This window comes from Ochlerotatus camptorhynchus, unplaced genomic scaffold (genome assembly GCF_037179485.1).
Source record: "Ochlerotatus camptorhynchus isolate MF236.1 unplaced genomic scaffold, CSIRO-AGI_Acam_v1.1 ptg000266l, whole genome shotgun sequence".
Classification (NCBI taxonomy): domain Eukaryota; kingdom Metazoa; phylum Arthropoda; class Insecta; order Diptera; family Culicidae; genus Ochlerotatus; species Ochlerotatus camptorhynchus.
The window spans coordinates 2,564,610-2,585,980 of NW_027040756.1; the positions used below are offsets into that span (position 1 = coordinate 2,564,610).

Below are 21,371 nucleotides of genomic sequence, written 5' to 3' on the forward strand. Positions count from 1 at the left end.
AATGAACTTCAAGAACTTCCATGTATAAGACGCTAGTGCATTTTAAGAAAGTTTAGAGATCTTTATGAAAGTTACGTGAACTTCAATACAGCTACAAGAACTTTTAAGGGAAAGTTTACCGCCGGAAAATAAAAACATATATTTTCAGAACGTTTTTATTTTTCTAAAAACATTAGGAAAAATCATCAAAAGTAAAAGAAAGTAAATTTTTTCCTTTGATTCTTAAATTCACATGTAAAAATAATGAAGTTTGAAATGATCATGTCCTCAAGTATGGTATGAATTAAAAAAAATGTTTTTCGAGCATTTGTTAGAAATTTTACAATCGACACTAATTCATTGACAAAATTATTTTTAACATTTTGATAATTTTGTTGAGTATACCATAAAAATTTGAGAAGCTGACAAATCGCAACAAATTTTTCAAATTTAAGTATGGATAATTTTTGAAAGATGAGATCTCGACAGTATTTCGAGGCATTAAATTTTAAATAGATTTAATGAATTTTAGAATCATGAATATTTAAAAATTGAGACAATTTTTTAAATATTATAGACTAAGTAAAAGCATAGCTCCTCAAATTCTATGCCACCGCCTGTCAACATTTGCAAGAGAGTTCGTGGGGCAATACCAGGCGGGATTCATGGGTGCCCGCGCTACCACGAACCAAATTTTCGCGATTCGGCAGGTTCTGCAGAAATGCCGCAAATACAACGTGTCAACACATAATTTGTTCATCGATTTCAAATCCGCATACGACACAACCGATCGAGATCAGCTATGGCAGATTATGCACGAGTACGGATTTCCGGATAAACTGACGTGATTGGGCGACAATGGATCGAGTGATGTACGTTGTTCGAGTATCTCGAGAGTGTCCCCAGCAGGGCCCAACAAAGTAACTTTCAATTGAAAATCGTCAAGCGACGACGAAGCTGTCAATCATAACTTTCAATTGAAAGTCATTCTGTCTTCTCTTCGAGCATATTCCCTTCAACAGCAACAGAACCACTTAAGATCAGTTTTCATGCTGTTTGTATTGGCTCTTGTTCATTTCGTCTTCAATTGTCAAATGAGCTTACTTTCGCATTGAAGCGAAGCTATTCGATCCAAATTCGCGCTGTTTTCTTGTTGCGCATGCGCAAAATATCTGTGCACGTGAATGTCGAATTTATCATTGTCGGGTGGTTTGTTTACCCATCAATATGGATATTTTTGGAATCGGGGTGACGTCTAGAGTCTGGAAAACGATATGTGACGCCATTTTTAAATTGAATATGTTAAAAAAAGGTGGGAAATACTGATGCCGACCCACCAATATGGTTATTTCTAATCTAATCTAATCTAATCTAATCTAACACCAACACAGCCAGTTCTTGAAAGCATCCTGGAAAATGATGGATATACCTCCATCATTTTGCTTGTCTATTTGATATATGTTTCATATCGAAGATGCGTCACACATATAAAAACGGCCAGGCCTACTGTGCAGCATTTAAGGGGCAAGATGATTCAGAAAACATCGGGCCTGTTTAAATCGAAGATCGATGCTTCAGAATCCAATAAATGGATGAAACGTGGACATCTCGTACCGATTTTGGTAATTATATGATTGGTTGGTCGTTGGAAGCATCAAAGCTAGAAAGGTTAAGTGATGCTCCATTTTCTTCTGACGGTTACGGCATGAGCACTAACTCTTGTCCTAGCCTGTTATGACTTATGGCTATAGCGCCATTACTCGCTTTCTGAAAAGAAAAGAGGGAAAAGAAAAAAGGAAAAAAAGAGAAGGACAATGGGAAAAGGACAATGGGAAAAGGATTATGTAAAATCTATGAACATAAACAACATTTTTTATTTGAAATATACAATATAGAAATGCATAACAGCGGTGGTCACTACCCGAGTCTTGTCACTATTATCAAGTCAAAAAAAGTAACAAGGAATAAAATGTTATCCTTTGATAATTGGAAAATCCTGATTTTTTAGTTTGAATTTGTCACGGCTAGGGTTCGGTGGTAGATCTTATGCCAGTAACGCACCACAAAAAGGTGATCCCCCAACGTTACTGGTTTGAAAAGACAAAAAAATTACCAAATGGAACGAACTCACCAAGTTTAGCTGCTTGACATGTGTTGATGTAGAAGTCCAAATTGTAGACGAAGCTTGACTAAGATCAGCATGAATTTATTAAATTTCATATATAAAAATGAAATTTATTCATTGATATTGAAGGGATCATAGAGTTATGGAGAGTTGACTGTAGCAGAGCAACCGAAAGAAGTTTAATATCATCATCATCAATGGAGTTTAGATCCTGCTTCATGACAAAGACCGATCTAACGGATAACGGAGTTTGACGTCAAAGTCCATCTTCCATCCAAACAACGGGGGAACAAAAGGGACCTCTCACACCAAGGCGCATTGCGAAGAGCCCTTCTACCACTACCGCGAATCATCATTTCGGTGCTCACACTCTAATTCAATTGGCGTTGACGGCACCTTCGAAAAACCGTGTCTTCTAACAATTTTAAATAGAGCGATTTCATTCGCAAAAAAATCATCATCTTAGCGCCCCTCAGTGGGACTTTGTATGGGAGCGAGCTGTCAATTTAATAGTTGAGTGTCAAACAGTGTTATTATCTTGCATTAAATCTTGATGTAAAACCCGAAATAAAAGTCTGTGGGATCGAAAAAAATATCGTTGTGCTCAGAAGACAAGCTCTTTCAGATGATGTATAAAAACAGATAATTTTTTCTTCCAATTTGGCATTGTTTAAAGGAATTTTTATCAGCTTTTCAAAAATCACATCCCTATTTTTCGGAAACTTTCGAAATTTAGTGCAAAATTATGTTTTTTGATATCAAGTCTAATGGCTGAAAAAAAATGATTCTACGCAAATACAAGCGTGGCATCGAAGTAGGCTATGACCATCGGTAATTAAATTGTGATCAAATAACACTCAATTATGTTTTACGCTATTTAATTTTTTATTTTGCCCTTATGCAGGATGGGTACACATTTTTTAATTCCATCATATTATTTTCCTGATGAATGTGAGCGTCTTAGTGGAATACCTGTATAATGAGAGAGAGAAGGATTAGTATTTTCCATTTAATTCCACTACTTTATTTGCTTATTCTTGACAGATACGCGTATTTCGTCTACAATGTGTAGACTTCTTCAGTGTCTTGTACTAATACTCGACTAATAATAGTCGAGTATTAGTACAAGACACTGATGAAGTCTGCACATTGTAGACGAAATACGCGATGTTCTCGATAGTCAGAACAAACACCGTATTTTTAGTTGCAAACTTAGCAGCTTCAAAGCTGTAATTTAATTGTTAACATTACTGATGATACAAAGATAAGTATAATACAATAATCTTACATTTTCAGTGTTCTTCTTCTTTTGCCAGGTCACCGTCTACCATGGATGGACAATTCCGACACGATCTATAACCAACGGTAGGTATTTAGGTCCATTTTAGGTTAGGCGACAAGCAAGGTAAGTACTATTATTCTAATTTTAGGAACAACAATTCTAATGAATGATCCACTTACTACGTGGAAAACCGCGAAATTATAAATACGAATCGAACTGTAATTACAATAAACGTTTTAAATCACAATTCTTCAATTATTAATCGCTAAACTTACAAGCTATTTCACCTCACTAGAATTAACTTCTTTATTTTTCCTCACAAAGAAACCAAAACAAACTTCAATAGCGCTTCATATGGGTCTACAACTATATGCGTTTCTTTACATTCAATCTGTCATTCGCTTCGCCCGGCACTGGCGTTTTGCTCGCGAGGGTTCGGTCAGTTGGTTCACCCACAATTCGCCGCGTCGAGGGGTATCGGCGACATCCCCCAACCCGTGAACAACTTCCGTTTCCGAAGCGACTGCTTCCGTACTCCTGTCGTTGCTCGCCACGTCCAGAACCACCAGCTTCACCGCAGGTCTAGCGAACACTCCTCTAGCTGTCTGTACCGTAGCACGCCTCACCTGCCCAGATTTGTCCGGAAAGGTCTCACAAATACGTCCTCGCTCCCAATGATTCTTCGAATTTTCGTCGACTATCACGACTAGATCGCCAGGTTCCAGCGGCTTCACTGCATCGAACCATTCCGTACGCCTCGTTAGCATTGGGAGATATTCTCGTACCCATCTGCGCCAGAATTCGTCCACGATGTGCTGCGCAAGCTTCCAGCTGTCTCGAAGGATCTTACCGTTCACAGGTTCGGTTGCTGGTTGCTTGATACCGGTTGACCCATACAGCAGAAAGTGGTTTGGCGTGAGTGCCTCTTCGTCTGCTGCCTTCAAGGGAACGTAGGTCAGCGGTCGCGAGTTGACGATCGCTTCAGCCTCCAACATGATCGTTTCCAACACCTCATCGCTTGGATGACGCGGACTATTCGATACTGCCTTCATCGCTACCTTTACGGAGTTGACCATACGCTCCCATGGTCCTCCCATGTGCGGAGCCGCTGGAACGTTGAAATGCCACTGGGTGTTCGCGTTGGTGAATGTGGCAGCGCAGTCCTCGACGATGTCCTGGATCTTCTGCTTCTCTTCAGACAACTGGCGATTCGCTCCTACAAAGTTCGTGCCGTTATCGGAAAAGACTTCCAACGGTGCGCCCCACCGGGCCACTAATCTCCTGAAGGCCACCACGCAGGAAGTCGTTGAAAGGCTGTGTACCAGCTCCAGGTCAACCGCCCTCACTGTGAGACAGGTGAACAGGCAAATCCACCTCTTCACCACGCTGCGTCCGACTTTGACTTCGAAAGGTCCCATGTAATCGACGCCGACGTAAGTAAACGGCCGAACGAATGGTGTCAACCGTACCTTTGGCAGTGGTCCCATCAGCACCAGAGCAGCTTTCGGCACTTTACAGTGTTGACAAGCTCTGCTGACTTTACGTACGAGAGTCCGAAGCTTCGGTAGAGTAGTAGAACCCTTGCCGTAGTTCATTTAAGACTGTTTCTCCGTTGGCGTGAAGGAACCGCCGGTGGAAAGAATCCACCAGAAGGAAGGTGATACGATGATCCCTTGGCAATATTACGGGATACTTTGCCGTGTATGCAATGTGCGGCGCGTTTCCATTCCGACCTCCTACCCGAATGATTCCGTGATCATCGATGAATGGAACTAACGATTGCAGTGAGCTTTGTTTCCGAACGCTGCGACCCTTGCTCAGCTCGTGAAGCTCCTCCGAATACGCCAGCTTGGGCCTGTCGCCAAAGTGTCTCCTCCGCCTTCTCGAAATCCTCTTGGTCTGGACCTTGTCGCCATTGTGCATCACTCAGCGTGCGCTTCCAGAACCGTAGCGCCCTGTGAACGTAGGCCATCGTACGGACTAAACGATTCCAGCTTGAAAAACGTGCAGCATCAACTATCTCCACCGTCGTTTGGTGTACCGCTACCATTCGAAGTTCTTCGCTTGCCGCGTCTGCTTCGCTTACTTCTGCTGATTGCTTAGGCCACTGCCCTTTTGGATCTCGTAGAAACGATGGACCTTGAAACCAACGGTTTTCTGGATCAAACGATGGTCCCGAACTTGGTGGCGTCATCTGCCACGTTGAGCTTCGATGGTACGTAGTGCCATTCATCCACGCTGGTGAGCGAAAGAATCTCGCCCACCCGAAAAGCGACGAACTGGTGGTACCGACTGTCGCTGAATCCGTCCAAAGGAACCGTTTTCGAATGTTGAGGGTTAGCGCCCAACACACGTTTTGCAATAAGCGGGATCCCATCATGGCAGCCTGAAGCTCCAAGCGTGGAATTGAGAGAGTCCAAAGTGGCGTAGCTTTTGTTTTTGCTGCTACCAACGAACACCAGCTACCTCCGCTGAACATCATTCTCAGGTAAGCGACACACGCACATGCCGCTACGCTTGCATCCGTGAACACGTGGACCTCGATTTCGTCCACCTCATGGGGCAGAAGATTTCCGTCAGTCAAGGATAAGCAAATAAAGTAGTGGAATTAAATGGAAAATACTAATCCTTCTCTCTCTCATTATATTATTCTTGTTTTTTATGTTTTGAAACATGTTGGTACTTGGTAGCAATTTGAGATTACACGATTCAAAATAGAAACGAAAAAAAAAAATCGCGTTACAGAATTGAGTTTAATACAATAAAAATGTCTCATGCTGAATTTTATTTCAAAACACATGTTGATCATTTCCTTGAGAGTAACCGTTCTCGAATTTGGCCAAGTTGGTTGAAAATGGTTCTTAGCCTACACAGTAGAAAAAACTAATGAGAATGTCTATCACTATGATGCATATAAAAGGAGCGTCATGTATCATTCAAGTTAACTTTCAAAATATTGTTTGCAACATTTCTTGCAAGTGGTATTATGGAAGAAAGCAGTTTTAGTCCGGGAATTAGAAAGTGCTTACTCAACTGTTGATCCAGAAACTCATTTTAAAATGTTTGAAAATTCATACCAATTCCGAAGTCACTTTCAGAAGCCATAAGCTCCACATGTCTACAGTTCCGATATCACATGGCTAATTGAAAGGCATGCACACCTTCAGATTCAGAACAATGCTTTGAATCCAGCGCGTATTTAATAAAGCATGATGTAAAAAACGATTGGGAATATCCATTGTCAGTAAAATAATATGAAAAGATCTCACCAAATTATGTGTCTATAGATCAAGCTATGGATCCTGTCTTAATACATTATTGTTGCCATCGTCCTCCTCCTCTTGCTTGTAGATGCTTTTTTCGCAGCAGCACACATCAAAAGTTCTATTCAATGGCACTAATTTCCTACTGTATAACTTTAGATATTTATAAAAAAAATACAAAAATATTTGGAAAAAGTGACAGAAGTCAACGAAAAAAACAGCGACCGAAAAAAAACACAATTCCATCCGCGAGCACAGCACACTGCGATCTTCGTCTATGGTTATTTGTGGAATCGGGGTAAAGTCTAGAGGTCGAAAGTTGATATGCGATGCCATTTTGAAATTCAAGATGGAGGCTTCCAGTTAAAGAAAAAGTGGAACTAGGATGCTTTTCCGTCGATCTTGTTTTCCGTGCTGAGCACCAATGCTACCGACGCCAGGAAGGCAGCTCCCACTCCTGAACCTTACCTATCGACCAATAAACTCTTAAACCGGGGACCGGGGACCAAAGGCTTTCCTTCCCTTCCGAAGGAAGGCGTGATCAGAGATGTTATGCCTCAGAACATCCCGGCGGCGCCGACTGGGATTGAACCCAGGCCTGCTGGGGTGAGGGGTAATCACGCTTACCACTACACCACCGGCGCCGCTATAGAACTAGGATGCTGTCTAGAGAATGTAAATTTAATCCGACGCTATTTTGAAATCCAAGATGGTGGTTTCCTATTTCAGAAAAAGTGGGAAATAATTACAAATACCTATCAATGTAGGTATTTTTGGAAACGGCATGTCATCTAGGGATTGGAAATAGATATGCAACACTATTTTGAAATTCAAGATGGGGGCTTCCGGTTCACGAAAAGGCGAAAAATTCTGTCAAATACCCATCAATATGGGTATTTTTGGAATCGGGATGACGACTAGAGAATAAAAATCGATATCCGTCGGCATTTTGAAATCCAATATGGCGGTTTCCAATTTCAGAAAAAAAAAGTGGGAAATGCTGTCAAATACCCATCTATATGGGTATTTTTTTAAACAGGGTTACGTCTGGAGGCTGAAAATCGATATCCTACGTCATTTTGAAATCCAAGCTGACGGCTTCCGATTTCAGAAAAAAGTGGATAATTCTGTTGCCGACCCATCAATATGGGTATTGACGTCTAGATGCTGAAAATTGATATTCGACGTCATTTTGAAATCCAAGATGGCGGCTTCCAGATATGCAAAGTGGGAAATACTGTCAAATACCCATCAATGTGGGTATTTTCGATATCCCAGTACCGTCTAGAGGCCAGAAACCAATGTTTGATGCCATTTGAAAATCTTACATGGAGGTTTTGGTTCAGAAAAAGTGTGAAATACTGTCAAATACCGATCAATGTGATTATTTTTGGAATCGGGGTGATGGTGGCTTCCGATTTCAGAAGAAGCCCTACGAATGGCGTTGAATATTGATTTTCAACTTCTATGCGTCGTCTCCGTTCCAAAAATACCCAGATCTTACGGTATTAGATACTTTTCTGTAGCCCGATGGCCGCCATATTGGATTACAAAATGGCGTCGAATATCGATTTTTGGCATCTACACGTCGTCCCCGGCCCGAAAATACCGATATTCTAGTGTATTTGAGACTTTTCTGAGCCCGATGGCAGCTATCTTGGACTCCAGAACATCCGGACTACATATAATCCGGATGCCATCCCTATCGGCACCCGATATTGTGCGTATACTATGTTTTGATGCCTGAAGACGTGACGCGTGACAAATCGAATGAGCCCCGAATTGAAGTGAAAGTGGAAAAAACGAAGGAAGCAGGTTTCGAGTCATTAATTACGTCAATTGAAACAAGTCTTTGCTTCAAATGAAATGAGCTGATGCACTTGACGAACGAAACAAGCCATAGTCAAGTCATGTTTGACAGGAAGAATGTCCATAGTGACTCGACAATAAGAAACATAATGACTTTACGAAAATGATATTGCTCGAAATGAAGCGATTCTGCGGAGAGTTCATTTTCTTTTCTTTGTTTCGAAAATGCAGAACCCTGCTCTCGAGTCCCTTTGAATCTCGAAGGGGGCTACGGCAAGGTGATGGACGTTCGTGTCTGCTATTCAACATCGCGTTAGAAGGTGTGATCAGAAGAGCTGGGAGGCGGATTGGACTTGTCATCAACGCATCGAAGACAAAAATACGTGAAAGGAAGAGGCTCTAGGGAAAGATAAGATAAGATATTTTGAATATTGTCGACTCCAGGCCCTAAAACCGGGATTTTATCATCAATTCAGCGTGAGCCAATAATTTCCCATCGGCTTGCGCGTAAAAACTAACACGACACGTCCTTCAGCGCTATATTTTTGTGAAATGAAAATAATAATTTTGCATTTGATCCTCAAAATCATCCCCACCAAAATGAAGACGAATATTAATATTGGCAACAACGGAGGCGATAATGAACATCCAGCCACGAATGAAGAAAAACAAAATGTTGATTACGATTCTCAGAGGTTGCCATGATCAAGAGAATATTGTTATGTCAAAAATAAGATTCATGCAAGTAGTTGGTCTTCATTTTCAGCTATGTTGAGTGTAGAAGAAATGATTTTTATCGGCACTGCTCTTAACTATCGTTCTAATTTCAATCACCTTTCATCATTTTTATGCTATTATTTACAAAATCTTTTACCATCAACACGTGGCCATTTCATGTTGTTTTCACTATTTCCATCATCGAAATATACACTATTTAATATACTTACCTGCATTCTGAAGCGAAAACTGCGCCACTTTAGTGAGCCCTGTGTGCGCGCAATGATCGTAATACTCGTCTACAGAATTATGCTCGCTTTTTCTCATGACCGACGCGAACCCCAATCGGTGATCGATCTTAATTTGTTTTATCTGTCTAGTCTCTATGTAACATTCCAACTTAAGTAAATGGGGCTGAACACTCGCAAAGCGATATTTTGTTCTTGTATGTTACAAGAAGAGGTTATGAGGTGTGAGTTTGACACATTAAACTTGTCAATTTAGTTTTCTGAAAGTCACAAACACTTGTCCCATTCTCTCCTATGAGCTCATGAAATTAAGAAATAAAATTACGCAAAGCTCTGGAAATATTGGAGTTGGATTTTTGATTTATTGAGCAAATTCATATTTTCAACAACATTGGTGAAGTCATGGTTCCTCTAAATCTCCATCCTGTTTTATCATAGTAAAACATGACTAATTTTTGATACGTTCAAATTGTGGAGAATAATCATATAAACAAAACGTTTGAAGACAATTCAAGGCTAAAATGAAAAGGTCAGGCTCTAGAAAAAAAAAAGTTCCACAATTTGCCTTTTTGGATCACAGTGCGATAGTGAAGCAAAACTGATCAAGCCCTTAAGCTTACATCAAGGTGACAATCGAGTGGTTCAGCAAAGTACAAAGCTAGCTGGATTTCTTCATGCTCGTCGATGACAGCAGCGGTTGCTAAATATTTGGATTTTCTTTCTCATGAAATCACCAAACTACGGAACGCTTTAGATCACAACAGTAGAGATATAGACACATTTATTCATTTCAATAATCTACTACTACATAAGTGAAAGTCTTTGTGAGCTTGTAAATTGAGTCCTATTGAGTGTAATTGCAGACGTGAAGGCACATTCGAAGCTAGTTATCCCCTAGAGTGCGATAGTCCTAGCAGTTTACTTTTTCTTGATGAGCTTTTTCCCAGAACCGCTGGGACCGGCTTCTAGCCAGAACGTTTCCATCTCTCCCTTTCCCTGAATTCATTCGATCCATCATTACAACTTCAATCAAAAACTGTACCATTTATTATCTTACCTTCACGGCCACCTTCCCGCGGAATGTCAGTTTGAAGCCATACTTCTTCAGCTTGTTGGCCGTGTATCCGGAAACTTGGATCTTGTTAATATCGCTACTGCTCTCCATTCTGGATGATGTATTGACCGTATCGCCAAACAGACAGAAGCGTGGCACTTTCAACCCAACAATTCCGGCCACGATCGGTCCGGTATGGAATCCAATTTTCACTCCAACTCCCGGCAGGTTCAGGTCGTGGATGCTCTGGAGCATCCTCAACGCCAGATCGGCCGTGTGCTGTACGTGGCAAGGATTAGCATCTGGCGCTCCACTTACCGCCATATAGACCTTGCCTACTGTCTCGACCTTGTACGCCATCGGTGACTGTATCAACTCGTCAAATGCGGAAAAGGCCGAATTCAACGTGTTCACTGTCGTCATCGCGTACTTGATCGAGTCATCGGACATAAGCGATTCCTGAATTTCTGCAAACAGAACAGTCACTTCCTCAAAGCTCTGACATGTTTCCAGAGGATTCTGCCCTTCTCGCAGCCGTTCAGCTATCGACCTAGGGATCATCGAGTACAACAACTCGTCACCCTGCCGTTTCCACGAATCGGCCAAGGCCAACGACGTTTCCAGCTCTTCAGCTCGCTTTTCCTCACGCTCACACATCAGATCAAGCCGGGAGTTGTGTGAAAATCCGGAGAATACCATCTCCCTGCTGAGACCGTGCGTGTTCAGATCATTAAGATACAACCCAACCTCTCGCAGTTCCTCCAAGTTGTTAATCCTGAAAATGCACCAGATAGTATATCGAACTTCGTATCGTTAAACACCCCCATGTTCATACAGAGGACTACAGAGAAACACCACTGAATCGATATCCTTGATGTATCGCATCTCCCCTTTCAGCAGGATACTCCTCAGACCCTGCGAACCCCGACGTGCCATAGATATCAAATTGGCCGGATCGTCCGGTTCCGGTTGGGACGGTTTGAGATCGGCTGAGGCGTGGGCAGTTTCGGCCGCTCCATTAATCGTTGAACCCTTCAGCAGTTGAATTTCAAAGTTCACCGTCTGGAAACGTTTCAACTGCAATTGATAACAATAACAAAAAAACATTCGTAAACATCAATCGATGTATGGTTAAGTAAACGACTTACATTCTCCCAGGTGAACGTAATTCCCGTAGGTCGCCGGAGCTTGAAGTGTTCGGTCACCTTAGCGCCCATCAGCTCCGTCGGTGAACGGTTAGTGTTGTTGAGAATCCACGATTCGATGAGCTTCTCACCGGCTGCGGTGATACGCATCTGCTCGTTGAGGATCAACGCGAACGGGAACAGATCCAGTAGCACACTGCTGCTCACCGGGGGCAGCTGAAGCTGCGATGGGTGAGCGTTGATGTGGACTCGTCGTTGCATCTGTGGATGAAGACAATATGTATATTTTTGTATGATGTAGATATTGCAGGTTTTCCAGATTACGCCATATGTGCTGGATGAATCCACACTGCCCTAGCCGATCATTTGTCAGGAATATAACCAACTTAGTGAAGAACAGCCCTCAGTATCAGTATCAGTAGTGTCACAATATTGAATTTAAAAATTATTCCTGATTAAAACTACAATAAATTAGTGTTTCGATTGCAACACCCCTCACGAAGTAGAGCGTTAGTTTTGAGCAGTGCTGTCATGGTCAACTGAGATTTGGTTACCTGCTGAATTTTCGAATGTGCGCGCCCAACCACCTTAAATTCATGCGCCCCTTTTCACAAGATTCCGTAACTGTAATGTAGAAAAGTATAAACACATGTACGCACAATTTAGTTCCCTCTAATCGACACTCAGACATGGCTATAGTTTTGTTTTTTTTTTATTAATTACTTTATTTGTACAGGCTCAATCGAATAAACTTTACAGAGCCGAGTTATCATTTTCGTTATACATTATTGATGTCTTATATTATATATAAGTTAAAGGAGCTGGACCGGATACTCGCGGTTGTCTCGAGGTTAGTGGAGATTTACAATTTTTTTGGATGGGAAAAGGGAGAGGGAAGTTTGAAATGTGGTTTTCGATACAAATATTTAATTAATCCTAAAACATGAACTAATTTCTATTCATCTTGAAAACAAACATTAAAAAAAAACTACACGCACAATACACAAACTAAACACAAGGTTAATAAAACTTACAATCTAAGGTTAGTATTCTTAAAGTAAACATATATGAGTTTCATAAACTCCAGATCACGTCTAGCCAAAATATCCCGAACTGGAACATTAGGTTGTCTACCTCGAGCCCAAAGGGAATCGCACAGCTCAGATCTGACTCCACGATGCTCAGCACAAGACCAAAGGATGTGATCGGCGTCTTGGTAACCTTGTCCACATTCACAGAGATTGCTGTCTCCCAGCCCAACACGGAACAAGTGAGCGTTTAACGAATAGTGATTGGACATGAGGCGAGACATCATACGAATGAAGTCTCGACCCACATCCAACCCCTTGAACCAAGGACTCTTCGACACCTTAGGGATGATCGAATATAGCCATCGTCCCAAACTCCCTTCACTCCACTTATTCTGCCAGCTGACGAGTGACTGTTGACGATAAATGAAGAAAAATTCGTTGTAGGCCATTTGTCGATCGTAAATATCGCCTTCCATAGCGCCCACCTTAGCAAGTGAGTCCACCATCTCATTGCCCGGAATCGAGCAATGAGATGGGACCCATGCAAAGGTGATGACAAAAGATCTTAAAGATAAAGCACTTAAAAGCTCTCGTATTTTCATGAGAAAATACGAGGAGTGCTTTACCGGCCTCATGGATCGAATAGCCTCGACAGAACTGAGACTATCCGTAAAAATAAAATAGTGATCTGGTGCAAGTGAGGCGATCGTTTCTAGCGTATAGTGTACTGCCGCCAGTTCAGCAACATATACGGAACAAGGAGCTTGAAGCATTCGAGAGGCGCTATGAAATTCGTTAAAAATACCAAAACCAGCGGACGACTCTATTAGTGATCCATCTGTGAAGAACGATCTTGCGGAATCAACTTGGCCAAACTTTGCAGCGTAAATTGACGGAACAATCATGGAACGATGATGTTCTGGGATCCCACGAATCTCCCGCGTCATAGATAAATCAAAACTAACTGAATTGCCGAAGTCAGAGAAGCATACACGATGAGGATTATGCTGTGAAGGGCTGACATCCTGTGTTATGTACACGTAGTACAATGTCATAAAACGAGTTTGGGGGTTTAGCTCAAGAAGCTTCTCAAAGTTTGCAATCACCAGTGGGTTCATAATTTCACAACGGGTGAGGAGCCTGAGGGATAATTCCGAAAACCGATCAGATAGTGGCAACATGCCCGCTAACACTTCGAGACTCATCGTATGAGTCGAGTGCATGCATCCTAACGCGATACGAAGACAGCGATACTGGATCCGTTCCAGTTTGATGATGTGCGTTTTAGCCGCCGACTGGAAGCAAAAACTACCGTACTCTAAAACCGATAAAATCGTTGTCCGGTACAACGTCAGAAGATCTTGTGGATGGGCTCCCCACCACGTTCCGGTAATTGTTCGAAGAAAATTGATCCTTTGTTGGCATTTTCGTCTCAGATACTCAATGTGGGATCTCCAGGTGCATTTGGAATCGAACCAGACCCCAAGATATTTGAAAGACATGGAATGAGTGATCGGCCTACCCAAAAGTTGAAGCTTCGGTTGTGCTGGGCTATGCTTCCTAGAAAAAACGACCAACTCAGTTTTCTCCGTGGAGAATTCGATACCTAGCTGAATAGCCCAAGTAGACAAATTGTCTAAGGTATCCTGTAAGGGTCCTTGCAGGTCGGCCTCTCTGGGCCCTGTCATAGACACAACTCCGTCATCTGCAAGTTGTCTCAGCGTGCAGTTGTCACTTAGACAATTGTCAATTTCTCTGACGTAGAAATTATACAAAAGGGGGCTTAAACATGAGCCCTGGGGGAGGCCCATGTAACTAAATCGAGAAGCTGTAGAGTTTCCATGAGAAAAGCTCATATGTTTCTCTGACAGCAAATTGTACAAAAAGTTATTAATTAATGGAGAAAGGCCACATGCGTGGAGTTTGTCTGAAAGGACCTCAACCGATACTGAATCAAAAGCCCCCTTAATATCCAAGAACACAGAAGCCATTTGCTCTTTTTTAGCAAAAGCCAACTGAATTTCGGTGGAAAGCAACGCGAGACAGTCGTTCGTTCCCTTGCCCCTACGGAAACCAAATTGAGTATCTGAGAGTAGGTGGTTCGTCTCAACCCATTTGTCCAAGCGAAAAAGGATCATTTTCTCCAACAATTTTCGAATGCACGATAACATCGCGATGGGACGATACGAGTTATGATCTGAAGCCGGTTTTCCAGGCTTTTTAATGGCTATAACTCTCACTTGCCTCCAATCATCCGGAACAATATTGAGCTCTAGGAACTGACAAAACAAGTTCAACATGCGCCTCTTAGCGACGTCTGGGAGGTTCTTCAACAAGTTGAACTTGATTCTATCAGCCCCCGGAGCCGAATTGCCACACAAAAGGAGCGCGAGTGAGAGCTCCAGCATTGAAAAAGGCTGGCTGATCTCGTCTACCGAATTCGTCGTTTCGCGAGGAATCATCCGTGCCGGCACGGAATCAGGACATACTTTTCGTGCGAACTTGAGAATCCACCGATCCGAGTACTCCTCGCTCTCGTTGTTTGAAGACCGGTTACGCATCCTTCGCGCCGTGTTCCAAAGCGTATTCATCGACGTTTCGCGCGATAAACCGTCCACGAATTGCCGCCAGTATCCGCGTTTCTTGGCTTTGATGAGGCTTTTGAGTTCGCGTTCAAGAGTCGAGTACGCTTCGAAATACACGGGTGTTCCACGTTTCCGGAAAAGCTTAAACGCGTCGGACTTTTTACGATAAACCTCTGTGCATTGGTGGTCCCACCAAGGGGAAGGAGGTTTCCTACGCAAAGACGTTCCAGGAACCGACCGAGTTTGAGCTCGAAGCGCGCTGTCCAAGATCAGATTGGAGAGGAAGTTATATTCCTCCAACGGTGGAAGCCCTTCTACCGACGACACGGCTTCCTCTATCGCGGTCTTGAACGTTGTCCAATCGATATTACGGGTGAGGTCGTACGCGACGTTAACGGATTCCGACGGATTGAACCCACTGGCAATCGAAATTTTGATCGGCAAGTGATCACTACCGTGGGGATCTTGGATCACATTCCACGTGCAATCCAACGATAATGAGTTAGAGCAAAGTGTGAGGTCTAATTTACTTCCATTCGAGGATGGTCCAGCCAAACGTGTTACTTCTCCATTGTTAAGTATTGTCATATTGAAGTTATCACAGAGGTCATATATAAAAGTAGAACGGTTGTCATCATACAGTTCCCCCCAGCCTGTACCGTGGGAATTGAAATCTCCCATGATCAACCGTGGAGCAGGAAGTACCGAACATATATCTGAAAGTTGTTTTCGATTAACAACGGCTCTAGGAGGAATATAAACAGAAGCAATACAAAGGTTCTTACCTTTAAAAATAGCCTGACATGCGATAACTTCAATACCTGGAAATTGTGGAAGATTCACTCTATAGAAGGAATGGCACTTTTTGATCCCCAAAAGTACCCCTCCTCCATGCGAATCCTCACGATCCAGTCGAATAATGTTAAAATCATAAAAAGGAAGATCAATATCTGAAGAGAGCCAAGTTTCACAAAGAGCAAATGCATCACAATCATTATTGTGAACTAAAAACTTAAAAGAGTCTAATTTAGGAATAAGACTTCGACAATTCCACTGTAGAATAGTGATCAAATCCCCGACCTCGTTTGGAAAATTATCCATCGAAGGAAATGATTGCTGCAAGGAGGGGCCATTTCAACGTCAATTGCTTTAAGAGGGTCTTCACAGTAGGAAGCATTGCCAGAACAATGCTTTTCAGAGGATCAGAAATATTCAGGTACTTGAGGATATCGTCCACAATTTTATCAAATGAGAACAACCCAGATGAAGAAGGGGCTTCTGTTCTTAAAAATGGGACATCAGGGGTTTTGGATGTCCCCGGGAGAGGTGGAAAATCCTGGGTATAGTCAGTTCTTCTGAATCCAGGAGGAGTAGAAACTTCCTTTTTTCCACCACTCCTTGATTTGGGCAAGCTGATTTGAGGTTCTTCATTCTCAACTTTCCGCGAACGGATGCGTTTTCGTTTCCGTGCTGAAAAAAGGAAAGAAGTTCCCTCCTCAGCCAAGTCAGAGTCAGTCTCGTCATCTGACAAAAGAGAAAAGGGATTTTTGTCGTTGGTCGATGGCGTGGCCGTCTTAAGCATTTCTGCAAAAGACTGCCGGGAACGTTCCTTAAGTGAGCGTTGTAATTTCTCCCCGCGTTGTTTGTACACCGGGCATGACGAGATACCATGAGGAGTTCCCTTACAGTACACGCATTTTGGTGCAGTGACTGTGCAGGCGCCATCCTCGTGCTTCTCCCCGCATTTGGAACAGCGTGCCTTGCTGCCACAGTGGGACGCCGTATGTCCCAACTGCTTACAGTTTTGGCAGTTCATGACCCGGGGAACGAACAAGCGCACAGGTAGTCGAAGTTTTCCCAGCTCGATGTAGTGAGGAAGGGCTGAACCAGAAAAGGTCACACGGAACGAGTCTGTGGGGGTAAAACTCTTTTTACCCTCGCTGACAGATACTGAGCCCAGTTTTTGGACATCCAGAATCTTCACCGGGGGAAGCAAACGGTTCTTGAAACGGCCAACCGCCTGCTTCTCCAAGATCTCGGGGGTCAGACTCGCTTCGGTGACCACACCTTCGATCTCCACATCACGAGCTGGGATGTAAACTCTATACTCGAGCGTGAAGAGCTGGGAGGCAGCAATCTCGTTAGCCTGCTTCAGGTTAGAGACGGAGACACGAAGTTTATTGTGCCTAACCTTCGTGATTTCAGTCACGGCCGAGTATCGCTTCGTCAGATCATTCGTAATTTGCATTACATTCAAAGGTTTGTTTCTGGGCTGAAAGTAGACAACCCATGGGCCAGTCGAGTCATCTGGATAGGCTCGCGATCGGGGGTTTATCTGAGCCTGTCCTTTGCCAGACTGAGACGATGAACCAGGGATGACATCATCTTTCTTCTGAGATGACGTACGTTTTCGACCTTTCTTGCCATCGCGTGGCAAAGTGGTGTCATCTTCCGACAAAACGTCCATTTCGTCTTGCGACAAAATGTCCATTTTGCCGTACTAGTGGGAGCGAAAAACGCTCTACCACTGAAACGATAATCACTCGGACACAATACACAAAAAAAACTACAAACACAGAACACAAACTTAAAATTTAACAGATGGGCGAAAGAGAGAAACAAGAACAAAAACTTATCTGATACTCCTATACTACTACCACCGAGCGTTTAAACAGCAGCAGCGGAGCGACGCGCAGCGTGGATGATCTTCGATCAGCGTGTGCGGGCGGTCTTCGTTGGTGTGTGCTTGTATGAGGGTCGGCACTCAGCTGAACACACGATGATAGATGAGCGGTGTAAATGCGGAGGCAGATGCTGACACTCGTGACGATGATCCGTGTGCAGGTATGCGTTACCACGCACCGATGGTGCGCAAAATGGTTGGCGAATTGGCAATCGCCAAAACAATTTTCCTTCCGATGATGCCGAAAACACACTTTCTTCTCAGAAAAAAACTCACTTTTAGTTAATTGTTTAACTGGGAACTATGTCAGGAAACACTAAGCGAGAAAAACTGATAATTTAAATCAAGTGAATATCGAGAAAACTTCCAAAATAGCGGAGCGCGAACTAAGTCGACCGTACTTCTTGCTAGGACGCAGTGGAGTGTATAGTTTTGTTAACTATCGCTTTTTGAGACGTAATAACTTCCGTAAACTCGATGCGAATCCAGATCCTAACCTTGATAAACCAAACACTCAACCATTGCACAGTGGTTTAGAATGCAGATTTAGGTGGAATGATATGTTTTGAGCCTGAAATTGAAGCTTTAGACTAAAAGTCTCTTCTACAAAGTTGTTCCTTATAGTTAGACCCGCATTTTTATGATAATGAATTCTAGCGTGGTTCTTATTATCATTGAAATCAAAAATCTAACTTTTTTCAGAGTTGGAAATGCTAACATGAAGCTATAGTGTGATAATTTATTAGCTAGAAAATGATCTTTTTAGAAGAGAGTAGGTGGATAGTTCCGTTAGAGTACGGCAGTATGAAAATTGAATAGAAGTTGAAAATGAGCGAAGGGCCATTAATGCGACAGTTTTTAAAGATAGACGCACATCTTTTGCCTAACCCGTACGATGTACGCGGAGACTTGAAGTATGTCTCGAAGTCTACAGGCAAAAAATGTGCGTCCCTCTTTTTGCTCATAAACTGACTGCGGCTGTGGAATAGTTGTAGCGCCGTTTTCATCACTACCTAAAGCCCCACGTTGCGAGAGCATTTCCAGTCGATGGTGTGTTATAATGCAGTTCTTCTTTACCCAACTATTGTGTTGCTCCTCTCGTCATGACCAACGTGATCATCTCAGAGAGAAGGCAGTAGGGTGGTTGTTGCGTGCTGTACCATCATCAGCATTGTTGACGGCTACTCCCGCCTTGAGTTGTTACATTAAAAATGTTTTATGTTACTTCATACGCGAAGCTAGCGATTTTCAGAGTTGGTTGGAAATGCTAACATGAAGCTTTAGTGTGATAATTTATTAGCTAGAGAATGATATTTGTAGAAGAGACTAGGTGGATAGTTCCGCGTACATCGTACGGGTTAGGCAAAAGATGTGCGTCTATCTTTAAAAACTGTCGCATTAATGGCCCTTCGCTCATTTTCAACTTCTATTCAATTTTCATACTGCCGTACTCTAACGGAACTATCCACCTACTCTCTTCTAAAAAGATCATTCTCTAGCTAATAAATTATCACACTAAAGCTTCATGTTAGCATTTCCAACCAACTCTGAAAATCGCTAAATTCGCGTATGAAGTAACATAAAAACACTTTGAATCGAACTTTTTTGTTTGTAGAAATTAAGGTTTACATTCTTAGGAAAATATATATAGTAAAATATATAAATAAATTAAAAATTGATTTTATACGAATTAAAAAAATAACATACATAATATTTCAAGACGCCTTTGCTGAGAAATTTGAAATAATAACACTAGAGTAAAACAGCTGTTTTTTTTCAGAGACACCCTAACTCAATTCAAGGAAATAGCTCTTAATCGGTCAATTTAAGAGATACAAAAAAGTTCTTTTTACAAAGTTGCTTGAAATTAGCTCAGCTATAACTTTTCAAAAAAAAGTATACCTTAATTTCTACAAACAAAAAAGTTAGATTATTGATTTCAGTGATAATAAGAACCACCCTAGAATTCATTGTCATAAAAATGTGGACCTAACTATAAGGAACAACTTTGCACAAGAGACTTTTAGTCTAAAGTTTCAATTTCAGGCTCAAAACATATCCTTCCACCTTAATCTGCATTCCATCTCCCAGATGTTCATTGGCTAGTTAGTTAGTTATCTTTATTAAGGAGACTTTCAGCCGAGCGCTGGTTCGTCTCCGAAAAGATGTTCATTGATCGGACCTCAAGTTCCCGTAATTTTCCTAAAATTCTCGGAACTTCCCGAATTTCACATAACTTCTACTGATTTGTGAATTTATATCGTCTTTTCAATGCTCTCTGGATATCCCAGAAAATCATTCAACTTTCCTGAAGTTCTTTGAACATCCCAGAAATTTTCTGGACTTCCCTGAATTCCACAGTTTCCACTATTTTCTTGAGGTTAATGGAACTGTCTTAAAGATCTTTCATCTTCCCTGAAGTATCCTAACGGAATTTCCTTCAAAATCTCCAAAGTTTTTTTTAAATTCCTTGGATTTTCCTGAATTTTCCAAAAAAAAATACTAGATGTCCTGGGAACTTCTCTTAAGTTGCCACGATTTTCCTAATATTCATGAATCTTCTCTAGCACTCCTGGAATTTTTCGGGAATTTTCTGAACTTCTTTGAAGTATGCTGGACTTCTGTAAAATTCCCTCATCGTTTCTATAGTTCTTCGAAGTTCTTTGAACTTCCCTGAAGTTATCAGGATTCCTGTAAAGTTAAATTTTCCCGAAATTAAAAATCCAAATAATTTACGTTGTTCGAAGATTGTCACTGAAATCCTAGAAATTTTATTGAAATTCATAGAACTGCCCCGAATTTATAGGAACTAATTCATCAAGGACTTCAAACTACCCTGTAACTACACTAAAGATCTGAACTTTCTTCTGTTCATTTTTCAAAATCACTAAATTTTCAAAAAAATTTCTTTCCAGAAGGTTTTGGTACTTGTCTAATGTCCCGGCAACTATGCTTGACATGCACAGTTGTACACACCAATTGCTCATTTATTAATAACTTTTCACTCAGTTGTTGGAATTTATTTTTCTTTAAAATAATTCAAAGATTAGGATCATAGTTTACTATAAATATGCAAAGAATAGGTAAAATTTAACATTTGAATCAACACCAATGAATTTTTACACTTAAAGTCCGAGATGTACAGCGAGCACTTCATTTTTACAACGCAAAAACAAATATAGTTTATTACTAGAATTTTGATTTTTTTTTTTTAAGTATCTATAACAAGCTTAAACTCTATTCCATCTACTGCTTCAAAAAGAACTTTGTTTCGTCAACTATGTGCAAAGTTATAAGCAAATGAGCAGTTTGTTACCAAAACTGTGTATGCCAAGTAAGCCGGCAACCATCCTGGGATTCATGGAATTGGCTTTGATTCATTGCCTGGATTCTGTGGAATCATTGTTCGCCTGGAGCTGTTGCAGTCGTTCGATGCATCTAATGTGTTAG

General features: G+C 41.8%; 2 protein-coding genes across 3 annotated transcripts in view; both read right to left on the minus strand.

Moving 5' to 3' along the window:
* Positions 1-3,772: 3,772 nt before the first annotated feature.
* Positions 3,773-4,873, minus strand: LOC135705414 (uncharacterized). Its single transcript, XM_065227146.1, has one exon. It carries the CDS (start codon positions 4,871-4,873, stop codon positions 3,773-3,775), a length of 1,101 nt encoding a protein of 366 aa, XP_065083218.1.
* Positions 4,874-10,172: 5,299 nt separating this feature from the next.
* LOC135705389 (soluble guanylate cyclase 89Db-like) overlaps positions 10,173-21,371 on the minus strand; it is a 134,894-nt gene continuing 123,695 nt past the window's right edge. For both annotated transcript variants that reach the window (XM_065227107.1, XM_065227106.1), the window contains exons 5-8: positions 11,626-11,883; positions 11,313-11,554; positions 10,481-11,252; positions 10,173-10,419 (exon numbers count right to left, since the gene is read on the minus strand). In XM_065227107.1, coding sequence (XP_065083179.1) covers positions 10,342-10,419; positions 10,481-11,252; positions 11,313-11,554; positions 11,626-11,883 — 1,350 coding nt within the window. In that variant the 3' untranslated portion in view covers positions 10,173-10,341. The remainder of the gene's footprint in view (positions 10,420-10,480; positions 11,253-11,312; positions 11,555-11,625; positions 11,884-21,371) is intronic.